The 13,513-nt window shown below is 41.0% G+C and overlaps 1 protein-coding gene across 4 annotated transcripts in view; it reads left to right on the forward strand.

Moving 5' to 3' along the window:
• The window catches only part of ACVR1 (activin A receptor type 1), a 127,309-nt gene that overhangs the window by 105,421 nt on the left and 8,375 nt on the right, over positions 1 to 13,513 (forward strand). For all 4 annotated transcript variants that reach the window (XM_077883335.1, XM_077883332.1, XM_077883333.1 and 1 more), the window contains one exon: positions 2,579 to 2,776. In XM_077883335.1, coding sequence (XP_077739461.1) covers positions 2,579 to 2,776 — 198 coding nt within the window. The remainder of the gene's footprint in view (positions 1 to 2,578; positions 2,777 to 13,513) is intronic.

Genomic DNA, 13,513 nt, shown 5'->3' on the forward strand with positions numbered 1-13,513 from the left:
AATTCAGAAATTATTATACTTGCTTGGCAAATAATAAACATTCAGATGGTAGCTGCTGTTATAGTCCAGTGGTCTAGGGGAGATGGAAAATTAGGAAGCTGTTAAATTTGGTTATGGCACTTGATAGGGAGTCAGAGGTGTTTTTCATTAAGTCCAACTAATTATTTATTCATTTATCTTTCTTTTAGCCTGTAGCCTTCCAATTAGATACATGGATTTGTACAAAAATCTTTGTTAAGGTGTTATTATTCAGGGAGTGGTTCCTTGGTATAGAAGACAGCTCCTATAAGAGCATCATTTGTGTGTAATTTTTCACTTCACACCCAGAAATTAAGGATCACTCATTAGAAATCATGTTCTATTTATTTTTTATTTATTTTTAAAGATTTTATTTATTCATGAGAGAGAGAGAGAGAGGCAAAGACACAGAAAAGGAGGCTCCCTGCGGGGAGCCCAACATGGGACTTGATCCCACTACTCCAGGATCACACCCTGGGCCAAAGGCAGGTGCCAAACCGCTGAGCCATCCAGGCGTCCCAGAAATCATGTTCTGTTATTGATACTGCAAAAATACCAGTATTCTATTTATTTTTCTGTTTATTATTAAAAAAAATCAAACATACGGAAAGGCTTAAAGAATACTAAGCATAATGATCATTCATATTCACAACACCTAGATTCAACAGTTGTTAAAATTTTGCCATATTTGCTTCATCTATATGTAGCTGTGCATCTGTCTTTGCTCATACATTTGAAACAAGTTGCAGACATCACACCATGTTACTCCTAAATACTTCAAAATGTATCTCCTGAATAATCACAGTTTCTCTCACCTAAAATAATTGATAATTCTTTAATATCGTTGGACATCCATTTTCATATTTTTCTAGTTTTCTCCAACAAGAACTCAGCCAAAGTTTATACATTGCATTTGGATGTTTTGTGTCTTTAGATAGTGGGATAATTATCAATTACTGGGTGACACATTGTTCCTAAAACTTAGCAGCTTAAAATAACACAAGTTTGTTATCTCACGTAATCATCTGAGGGTCATCAGTCTTGGAATGACTTAGCTCTCTGGTTCTGGCTCAGGATCTTGTGGGGGTTACAGTCAAGCTGTCGATTAGGGCTGCAAGTGTCTGAGGGCTTCGTCAGGGATGGCTCCACTCACATGGTTATTGGCAGGAGGCTTCGGTTCTTTGTCAGGGGGACCTCTCCACGGGGCTGCATGAGTGTCCTCATAACACAAGAGAACTGAGAGAACGGAGAGGAAGCCATGATGTCGTTGGTGTCCTAATTTTGAAGATCTGCCGTGTTCTGTTTGATAGTTCAGCCCACACTCAAGTCAAGGGGAATTGAGCTTCACCTCCTGAAGGGAGAAGTTTCAAAGAACTTGTGGACATATTTTTAAACCACCACAGCTAGTATTGCCATGATCTATTTAAGCTGCACCTTTTCATATTCTGTTATTTTTGACTTCTTTGGTTCTGGAAAGGGTAGAGAGGTGTATGTGTTTCAGGAGATGTTCACAGTGGCCATAGAATCTTGGAGTTGATGATAAAAATCAGGGAAAGAGGAACCAGACTGATTCAGTGAATGCAGTTGCTGATTTCGCTGCTAATTATTAAGGGTGTGATACCATGTGCCATCTCCCTGGCATGATAAGGAGTCCTCTTCCCACACATTTAAAGCCATGGAGCGGGAGGAGAAGCATTCTCCGTAGAAGGCTTGAGGGAGCCTCAAAGGATCATTGGGTTGCAAAGGTTTACAGAGGCTGCTTGTTCCACTCTGGCGCTTTTCATTATTCTGAGTGTTAACGGAATCGTTTTGAGTTGGTCAGCATATACATCACAAAGTAATTTCATTCTCAAATGAATCACGCGTCTATCTGCCTAACCCTCCCGGTCTGCGAGGAATGCCAGGTCTCTCTAACTGAGGAATTCTGATATGAGTCATGGTTTCAGAAAGTGCTTCAGAGCTGTTTAGCATGAGAGTTGTGCTTTGAATCTCATTTAATGCTGTCCGCCCGCCTGACTGCAGAGAAAGGCCTGTGGGTCTGGTCAGAGTTGGTTTCTCAGGTGTGCAGCTCGTCCTGAAGGGATTGGAGCGGTACCTGTGGCAGTCTGCTGCCGAAGTATTGGTGTATTACCTCAAATTCTGGGCCTCGCAGCGTGAGGAATTTGAGTTTGTGCACTGTTGGGAGCTGTGGTAGACCGTGAGAGCTTCACTTCTCAAGGAGACCCTTGGGGGTCCCGCTGTGAGTCTATTATCCTGTGGACTTGAAATGCTGGCCTCATACCAGTTTGGTGCGGTGCCTTGGCTTATTATTCATCCAGATCTTATTGTTTCAGAGGCTCATGTGTTCACCTGATGGCATCAGAATGTTTCTGGCATTAGATCTTTTTGCTGTTGTCACAGACATCACCCCTACAAGAGACCAATGACTTGGGGGCAGTGGCACAGTGACCACGAATACCACAAGAGGGCGCCTCTGACTGGGGTCAGTGTAGACATTCTTCAGCAACCCTCTGTGAGAAAGCAAGTGACCTGACCCACCCTGTTGTCTTCTTCCCTGTAGGCCTGGCAGTCATGCATTCCCAGAGTACCAATCAGCTCGATGTGGGGAACAACCCCCGTGTGGGCACCAAACGCTACATGGCTCCTGAAGTTCTAGATGAAACCATCCAGGTGGACTGTTTCGATTCTTACAAGAGAGTTGATATTTGGGCCTTTGGTCTTGTCTTGTGGGAAGTGGCCAGGCGTATGGTAAGCAACGGTAAGTATCTGATCTAACGTAGTAGATCCTCTCCGAGTCCTCCTGATTCTGCTGTCTTTAAAAGGGCAAGGGAAATATTTAAATCTACATTGTTCCATGAATCATACTTATTCCTTGAATCATACATCAAGCTATCAGCATCTATATTTGATTTATGGCTAGTAGGTGGAATGTAATGGCATTATATTTTAGCTACACAAGAGGAAATGATGGTTGAAAAAGAAGAATATTTTGGGCTGGGACATCTGCTCCTGGCGCCGCCTCCCTGGTGCTTGAGTATAAGCCCCCAATAAACACTTTAAAAAAAAAGGGTATTTTTGGAAAAGACTAGTTATTCTTTGGCTTTTCTTTTGATTGGTCCATATTTCGTTCCCTCATTTCTTCATCTTCCTCTCCTGCCCTTCCTCCCACCCTCGCTCCTCCTTTGTTCTTCTCACAAGTGAGATTTAAGATGAGAAGAATGCTCAAGTAAATCTAAGGGTGAATTTTGTTATTTTAGATATTTTTACTTCTTAAATTTAGGTTATTGAGAAAAGAATCAGGTTGCCCACTCAGAATTCACCTCTTTGTAAGAAGCAGGCTGTACCTTCTGAATTAGTCAAGTTTAAATTCGGGAAGCCCAGAGTAGGCTAATGCGGGTCCTCTTATAAGCAAGTTTTATGAAATAGTGTTATCTTAGCAGTTAGAGAAGCATAGGTCAGTCATTGTTAACCTGTGACCCCTACGGTAAACTCTTACTCTTGACTTTCATATATTCACGTCAGCCACAAACACATTGTTGAACTTTACTGGAAGCACACTGTATTGTGAAAGCATTGAGGATACTGTTGTTTTAAATTGAACATGCCCGCATCTACCCACAAAGTGGATGTTACAGCAGACCCTCTCCCATCACCTAAATAAACTTCTGTCTTCTCAACCGGAAGTCTCCTTTCAGAGGACATGTCTGAAATTGTTCCAGAAAAATAAGAAAATGCCATATATTTAGATGAATATATTATTTTCAAAAGATATTTTCCACTCCTAGGACTCGTTGGAATCCTGGACTTGAAGTATGAAAGAAATAACGTGTGAATTCTCAAGGATTGAGATTCTTGGGGCAATCATAATTTTCCTGAACAACATAGCCAGAGAATAGGAAGTTCTTTGAGGAAAGTGGGTAATTTACCATAGCTTTCGTGTGCAGTAATTCAAATTGGCATGCCTTCGTGGTAGCTCATGTTGTTTTTCCCTTTCTTTTTCTCTGACAGCAGAGTGCATCTGGCTCCCATACCCTTAGAGAGTTCGTTAAAAGCAATGTTTTAGATTAAATGTCAACATACATGCGTTGTTACCTGACCGTTCTTTTAATTTTCTTTTTCTTTTCCTTCTTCTGATGGAGTCATGAACATTTTCTTGGTAATTGTTTCTCAATCATTGGGAGCTTACTGACTAGCACTTTGTGCCATCAAGTGCCTTGAGAATTATCTGCAACAGGGAGATTGTTTTGCTGATTTATGAATTTCTGAACTTTGCCTGGAATTGCACATTGGCTTCCATTTACTCACCCCCTCCCCAATAATCCTTGAGCATCTTGGAACTGAAAATCTGATTTTAATTTGTTCATTTTAACAATTTAGAGGAGGATTGGCGTCATAATGAACCATGCAACACAGAACTTGCCCCAAATGAAGAGGAAACTAATACCCCGAGGCCAGGATGGTAGTAGTCCAGCGGCGGCTGTGCTGGAGCAGCTCCAAGCAAGCCTGCATGATGAAAGCCGAGCTTGGCACAAACGTGGGATTTGGGCTTTGTAAGAATTCGTGTTGCAGGCACATTCACTGTGTCACAGGCATAAACCCAAGTGGCTCTGAAAGATCAGTTGCACTTAATAGAGGAGTCCATTTGAAATTAGAGTCCTCAGTTTAAAATTGAGCTCAACAAATGGTAGTTTGTATCACCTGTCCCATGTTTAATGTTATTTCGCCGAAAAATATCATAAAGAGTAGAGGAAGAGAGACTACTTTTGGCTGTTTGATTGGTTGATTGACTTCCTGTTACGTCATCATTGAGGTGGCTGTGGTTTCTAAAATTCTGTGGGTTGAACTTCTCTTCCGTGGTGTGGTTTGAGTTTTAGTGGGAGGTAACGGTATGTTGTGTCTCATTTTAAGTCAGTTACTGTCCCTTGGCAGTGACTAATTTGATATTTTCCCCTTCTCCCCGTGGTCCTCCTCCTTGCATGAATGGTCACAGGCATGCGCACGCGCACAAATGGAAATCACTTTATCTGGACTCAGAATAGGTTTGAACCCTTCAGGGTTATTATTAATATTTCAGTCATCACTACACCAAAACAGAAATGAGTAGAGAGAAGAGAAATTTTGCCCTTATGTTCTAACTTCCGCGAGCCTTCCCACTTCTCCTGGGTGCACCCCTGCATATGTTTTTGCCTCAGTTGTAATCACAGTAGAGATACTCTTCTGTATCATCTTCTACTTTCAAGTGTGTCTTTTAACGTTACATAGTCTGTTTTTATTTTACGTAGTCACATGATGTTTTTATTAGCCATCTTCATATTTCAGACATCCCATCTCTTCCATTTGGGGCCTGTAGTAGGTACCTTTGTTCACATAACTTTTTCATTGGGGGAATTAATTCTTAATCTGAAAACAAGTAGACCTGATAGGTCAAAGAGTGTGGAGGTTTTTATGGCTTGACACATATTGCCAAATTGCTTTTCATAAGAGTTGTACTAATTTACAATATCCTGCTCACCCCAGGGTGTGATGTACCTATTTCCCTTTCTTACCAGCTTTAGGAACTGTCATTAAAAGAATATATATTTTTGAAATTATTGCATATAAAATGTACCTCATTTAAATATATGAATATCTTATCTTAGGAAGGTCATTATAATTATGCGTCCTTTGAGTTTCTGAGTCCATGATAAAAATTGATGACCAGATAGTTCTGGAGCAATATGATCCTCAAGTGAACCATGAGTATAAAAATATGTTGCATTTAGTATTTTCATTGGAATGGAACATTTATTTGCTGCTAATAATGAACTTCATGCTGTTTCTGTACAGGAAATGAGAATTAAGTCCATTTGCACATCTGAAAACTTCTCAGTAGTGTCTTCCGGAATTTACTTCTTAGGTTTAGGTTGACACTGAATTTGGAATTGGTGAGAAGGAAAATGGTTTTCTCAACTTACCTGTGTGAATTCTGTGTCAACCAAAGGAAGAGGTTTGTCTGGATCAATAGTTCTTCACCTGAGTATATGTCAGATTAGTCCAGAAATACAGAATGCTTGGCCCGCTGCCCCAGAATTTCTGATTTAGGAGGTCAGAATGGAGAACCTCCTTTTCTAACGGGGCCGCAGGTGATTGCCACACTCCTCTCGGGTCAGGGACTATACTCTTGAGATTTCACATTGAAATGGCATCAGTGAGTCCTCCCAGGCGGGGAAATCGGCTGCCTCCAGGATGCTGACAGTCTGTCCAAACAGGATGCCATGATTTGTTTCCGATGATTTGCTTTAGGTGACGTTCCCTCCTGCAAGCTTAAGAGGGGTTCATTTCTTAAAGAGTCTTGTATCTAGTCCCTGGCCTTTCTTTTTAGATTTTTGCTACTTCTCTGGCAGTATTCTTTTCCTCTTTTGATAGTTCTGTGGACATATTTGTGTCTGGTCTTCATTGTGGTGTGAGGAGAGAACTTACATGGGTGGACCTTGCACTGTTTAGCCTTGGTCTGATAGAAGACCTCTAGTCGCCCCTCCCAAGCGTCTCCCATAGTATGTCCCCTCTCCAGGATAGAAGTCCTTTCTCTGGAGCCTCAGCTGTCAGTGTTATACCTTGTTAGGATGTCTATATGCAGAAACTGTAGTTGTGTTGTTCTCAGACTGTGGTCATCTGCTCATGGATTTAAAAACCAGCGCTTCTTGGACCTATATTGCATCACCTAAGCAGCATGAGCCCTGTTCACCTTCATGAAGCTCACAGTCTACCTATGTTTCATTGCAACTTAGTGTCAGTTTGTCATTTATGTGACAGGTACACTTCACTATCATCAGTACTCTAGAAATTTTGAAAAAGGCAGCATACTCAGATTGTATAGGCAAATACATTTAGAAGTTAGGGTAGATACTGTTCCTTTGTTATGTTTGGTTGCTAAAAAAATACCTTGTTGGGACATGTTTTTCTCCGTCCTTGCTGTGGCTTTCCTCGGGGCCGGAGCACTGCGCACAGAAGCTGATGTGAATTAGCCCTCTGTGCAGCTGTGTGCTGCTGCTCATGGGCCCTTCCAGGCAGTACAGTGTACTCCTTCACGTCTCAGGCTCTGTGATCGTACTCCCTGATTTGATCACTTCCATCAATTCCATCATTAAAAAAATATTGGTGGTAATAGTATTTTACTTTAGAGTTCTGATGATGAAGTGAGATAGCGTGTGTTGGGCACCTCGTGTGACTGGCGTGTAGTAAGTGTTCAGTAACAGAGCCACGGGTATTTACTGTTCATTGGCAATGAGTGCTGGAGGCCGCTCGTGTGCTTCTCAGTTGGCCTTCCTTCACCTCTCCTTATGCTGATCCTTCATTCAGATACTAACATTTGTTTCCCTCTTCACTTCCCACCGGAGGACTGGGTGGACACACTCTTGTTTCGCTGTTTCTAGCTTTGCTTATTTTGTGATGGCTTCCAGTGTTAAAACATAATCATAGAAAAATCCTTGCTGGCTTAGCTGCATCTTTTACGGGGTGAGGACTAGGAAATATTTGTTAGAGTAGGTTTTCCAAAGGATGTGTGTCAAACATAAACTACTTCTAAGTAATCCTTGGGCTTACCAGGGAACTGCATACACTTCAATTCCTAAGCACAATGGCCTTGTGTATGGAAACCTGACAACTTTTATTTCCTGGAGCAAGTTAATATCCACTGTTTCATGATTTTATGTCACTAGTGTGTATTATATTAAGGTTTGAACAAAGGGAAGAGTCATAACATTAGGGAAATTTTCTTTCATATTCATTAATTTCTTTCAGGTGTTTTTTTGTTTTGTTTTGTTTTGTTTTGTTTTGTTTTATTAGCCTTTAGTTAAGTGGCTGGGGACAGGAATATGGAGGTGGAGGGGGAAAGAAGGATATTTTCCTACTGATTTCCAGAATTTAGAGATCCAGACTAGAGGAGGGTAGTCAACTGACTTCATGACAAAATAACCTGAATCTGGCTGACCATTATTGGGTGCTGTTCAAGTATTAGGGTCTTTTTTTTTTCTTTTTATGATAGTCACACACAGAGAGAGAGAAAGAGGCAGAGACAGGCAGAGGGAGAAGCAGGCTCCATGCACTGGGAGCCCGACATGGGATTCGATCCCGGGTCTCCAGGATCGTGCCCTGGGCCAAAGGCAGGCGCCAAACCGCTGCGCCACCCAGGGATCCCCAAGTATTAGGGTCTTAAACCTTGTAACAGCCCAGCATTCAGTGAGCAAGACCTTCTTCCTCCCATATGAGACCCATGTAGCTGTCAGCTGTTTCAAACTCTAGTAGAACCTCTCTCTCCAGGTGTTGGCACTATGCCAGACCAGAGACCTCTTGTTCAGAGCTCAGTTTAGAGGATGGCTGTGTATCTCTCCTAGGCTTTTTGTCCTTCCCTCTGACAACTGTGGTATTAATGTATTTTTTTTTTTTTTAGTGGGGCCTGACTACATAATAATATATAAACCGTTTGCTATGTTACGTTAATGAGAATCTCAATAATAGAAATTATGTTTATAATTTTAACACAGATCTCTGAGAATAGAGTCAGTCTTGGCTTGAGTGAGGTGCATGGTTCCATATGCATTGCAGTAGGAGTGGAGGGATGAGGACATGCTACACATGTATCCTACCTAGCAGGGAATAGAGCTGTGCTTCCAATTCCCTTACTATGTCAGAAAGGAGTACTTGCCTGGGATAAGTCTGTTGTGTTAGATTATAGAAGTGACTGAGATACCTGTTCTCTGAAACCTCCAGCAGTGAGACAGGACCCAGGGGGACCAGAACTTCCTGCACTGTTGTCACCTCTGCCATGAGCAGCTGCATCCATTTATCTATCAGTAATGCCTGATGTGGGCCATGGCACAAAAATGTTTAAAGTCTTCCTGTTACGAATGTTAAGTGAAGTTACACAAATATCGGATATACCTTTTTGAATTTTGAAGAACAGAGTTCACAGAAAGGCATTCTTTCTGCTGAGACTAAATTCATTTATACACATACTACCTTCATGATTTTTTCCATATCCAAGTGGTACTAGCACCATTATTAATGTTTTCTTTAACTTGGGTTTTTTCCAACTTAGTTTATCGAGGCCTAGTTGACACACCATGTTACATTAGTTTCATATGTACAACATAGTGATTCGAGAAGTCTCTACATTATGCTGTGCCCACACAGTTGTAGTGACCGTCACCATACAACACTATTACAATACCACTGACCATATTCCCTGTGCCGTACCTTTCATTCCCCTGACTTACTCATTCCATAATTGGAAGCTTATACCTCTTCTTCACCCATTTTGCCCATCTCCCCAGCTGCCCCTCCCCTCTCGTCCATTTCTTTTTGTTCATTTGTTTTTGTTTGTTTGTTTTTTTTTAAGATTCCATAGTAAGTAAATTCATATGGTATTTCTCTTTCTCTGACTTATTTCACTTAGCATAATACCCTCTTCGTCCATCCATGTTGTTGCAAATGGTGAAGTCTCTTTCATTTTTATGGCCAAGTGATAGTCCATTGCATGTGTACATAATATGCATGTGCATGTGTGTGTAACACACACATTATCTTTATTCATTCATCTGTTGATGGGCATGTGGACTGCTTCAGTATCTTGACTACTGTAAATAATGCTGCAATAACTATACGTGTGCATATATCTTTTTGAATTAGTATTTTCATTGTCTTTGGGTAAATACCCAGTAGTGGAATTACTGTATTGGATGGCATTTCTCTTTTAACTTTTCTTGAGGAACATCCATTCTGTTTTCCACAGTGGTTGTACCAATTTACATTCCTACCAATAGTGTGTGAGGGTTTTTCTCTACATTCTCACCAGCACCTGTTATTTCTTGTCTTTTTGATACTAGCCATTCTGACATGTATCAGGTGATGCCTCATTGTGGTTTTGATTTGCATTTCCCTGATGATTAGTGATGTTGAGCATCCTGTCATGTGTCTGTTGGCCATTTGTATGTCATCTATGGAAAAATGTCTATTCATGTCTTCTGCCCATTTTTAGTTAGATTGTTTTTACTTTTTGGTGTTGAGTTACCTAAATTCTTTATGTTTTGGGTATTAACTCCTTATTGGGCATAAAATTTGCAAATATCTTCTCCCATTCACTGGATTCCCTTTTCATTTTGTTGTGGTTTCCTTCACTGTGCAAAACTTATTTTGGACTAGTCCCAAAGGTTCATTTTCCTTTTGTTTTTAGTGCCTAATGACATATCTAGAAAAATGTTGTTATGGCTGATGTCCAGGAGATTACTACCAGTGTTACCTTCTAGGAGGTTCTGTGGTTTCAGGTCTCACATTTAGGTCTTGAGTTTGTTTTGCATTTATTTTTGTCTGTGGTATGAGAAAGTGGCCCAGTTTTCCCAGAACCATTTATTGAAGTCTTTTTCCCATGGTATAGTTTTGCCTCCTTTGTTTTTGATTAATAATCATATAAGTATGTGTGTTTCTTTCTGGCTCTCTATTCTGTTTCATTTATCTATGTGTCTGTTTTTACTCTGATATCATACTGTTTTGATTATTATAGCTTTGTAGTAGGTCTTAAAATCTGGGATTGTGATACCTCCAGCTTCTTCTTTCTCAAGATTGCTTTGGCTCTTCAGAGTCTTCTGTGGCTCAACATGAATTTTAGGATTATGTATTCTGGTTCTGTGAAAAATGCCATTGTTATTTTGATGAAGATTGTATTGAATCTGTAGATTGATTTGATAGTGTGGACATTTTCACAGTATCCTTCCGGTTATGATAGATCTTTTCATTTGTTTGTGCCATCTTCAATTCCTTTCTGCAGTGCTTTATAGTTCTCAGAGTACAAGTCTATTACCTCCTTGGGGAAGTTTATTCCTAGGTATTTTATTCATTTTGGTGTAACTGTAAATGGGATTGTTTTCTTAATTTCTGTTACTTCATTATTAGTACAGAGAAATACAACACATTTCTGTGTATTAATTCTGTGTTTTATCATTGTACTGAATTCATTCGTTCTAATAATTTTTTGGAGGAGTCTAGGACTTTCTATGTATAGTAGTTTGTCATCTAAAAATAGTGACAGTTTTACTACTTTCTTACCAGTTTGGATGCCATTTATTTCTTTTCTAATTTTTTTTTGTCTGATTGCTGTGGCTAGAACTTTCAGTATCATACTGAGTAAAAGTGGCGAGAGTGCACATCCTGGTCTTTTTTCAGATCTTAGAGGAAAAGCTCTCAGCTTTTCACCATTGAATAGGATATTGGCTGTGAAGATGAAAAAGTTTTGTCCATGAACTACTTCAAATTTTCTCACATGCCACTCTTGAAGGAAACAGTGTATTATCTTAAAGTTCTCTCAGAAGCCAAACATAAACCATTCTTTCTCTTACTAAAATGACTTCAGTTGTAAAGGTCTAACCTCTAAAAGATTTCAGAATTTCTGTAGGCGTTAACTGGTAACAGTAGCTCTCTATATGGCTGTAGGTGTGAGGGACTGTATTCTCCGTCCCTGAGAGCTGACTATCACGGGGACTACCCATGTTGAGGATGTGAAGAAAGACCATGAAATTAACATGTTGTGACATGAGATTAATGCAGAGTGGAGCATATTTCATTGTGTCTTGTTGGGAAGAATTCTAGAACATAAACAGGGCAATCGGATGTTGTTATTAGCTTTGTCATTAATTACCTGTGAATTTGGACAAGTAAGTTTTCCTCTGTGGTCCTCAGTGTTTCTCTTGTGAAGGAAAACAGGACTGTGATGTAATCTATGTGGTTCCAACATCCCATGATCTCTCTTCTCCTTACCTTCAGATTATTCAAAGTATAGGCAGGTCTATGATCCCTGATCTGTGACTGAGAAATCCCCAAACTTGAGAATCCAAACCGTTCTTCACTTACTTGACAGAACACCTGAACTCATTTAGCAGTCAGACTTGACTTGAATTGGGTCTATTTATAGCTTTTATTTATCCCATTATTCATGTGTTTCACTACAGAAGTGTGTTTAGTTGTGGGGTATCCTTCAGACTCCGCTAGGGTGTCACATAAATAGGGTGTAGGCCTCTTACTGCCTTTGTAAAGTATAAAAAATTTCAAATTCTGCAAACACATCCAACTCAAAGGACTTTGGATAAAGGATTGTGGACATACAATCAACATTCACTCAAATAGTATGTATACAGATACTAGGTATTCCTTTAGGCTCTGGGAAGCAGTGGAACAAAGACATTGTCATTTATCTCCTCAATGTTTCTTTAGTAGCAACTCTGGTTGAGGTTTATAGGGAGGTATAGGGAAGACACTGAACTCCATCTAGGGGCTTGGAATTGTGGCAGTGAGATGGGAGGGTCTTCTCAGAAGATAGAAAGCATGAACGGAGTCATAAATGAGATGAAAGGACCTAGTCGGTTGGACTAGCCTGGGTGGATGTTTATTTGGGAATGAGAAATAAAATCCGGCGATGATGACAGGTGGTACCCTGTGCAAGCGGAAGCACTGTGGGGAATGGTACAGGTGCCCTCTGGCTAGACTGCAAGGCACACAGTTGGCTGATGCCCAGGAGGGCCATGAGGGGAATGAGCACAAGCTCGTGGAGACATAATGAGCTTTTCCCTTGGTTTTCTCCTAAAGATTTAGCAAGGGGCCATGGGCTATGGTAGATGGCTAGCAGGGGAGGATTCGAAGTAGACATACATGTATGACCCAGATAAAGCTGTCAAAGGGGGAAGAGATGGTACCCCGGTCTAAGGCTTTGGTGGGGAGGACCACAGAGAAGGCTTTCTCTCCAGAGAGTGGTCTGAAATGCAGCTCTGGCATTTCATGTTTTTTGGAGCTCTGTCTTTTTGATCTGTGCGTCAGCTTTGTGTGTTGTGTACTTGGAGGTGTTGGAACTAAGGCACGGTAATTAAGGGGTTGACTCAGGACCATGCAGCAAACTAATGGTACGGATATTGGTTGGTAAAGCTATATTTGCACCAGAGAATAGAAAAGTTCCAAATAGACATATGCCCAGGGGGAAAAATTATTGTATAAATCAGATACATATGCCAAGAGTTGTGGGGGAGTAGGTTATGAATAATATCTGATTCCTTTCTCGTGGCCTTTTGAGTCACGCTGGCCACCTTTCATGGGAAAGCCGGGCCTGGCTCATGTCGTCCTTCCCTGACTACTGTGAAGAGCTCCTCTTCCCCTGTGCTCCTGCACCCTTTGTCGTGTGCACCACTCAGCTGGCACTCAGAGTCCTGCGCATTTTTAGTCACTTTTCCTGCTGTCCTCTCTGCTGGCTCATAATTTGGCAGTTGTTCATTGAGTGCTGTCTTTAAAGAACCTAAACGTTCACTTTTTTGCCTGGATCCCCAGCTTTCTGGCACAAATAGGAACAGTTCAAAGTAACTTCCTGCCTTGACGACATATCATCATTTCAGTGCCCTTGCCCTCTCTGTCTGCTGACCCTTGACCCTCGACCCTCGACCGACCCTCGTGAGCACCTGATTTCAGCCCCAGGGAGTTCCCC

This window comes from Canis aureus, chromosome 34 (genome assembly GCF_053574225.1).
Source record: "Canis aureus isolate CA01 chromosome 34, VMU_Caureus_v.1.0, whole genome shotgun sequence".
Taxonomy (NCBI): domain Eukaryota; kingdom Metazoa; phylum Chordata; class Mammalia; order Carnivora; family Canidae; genus Canis; species Canis aureus.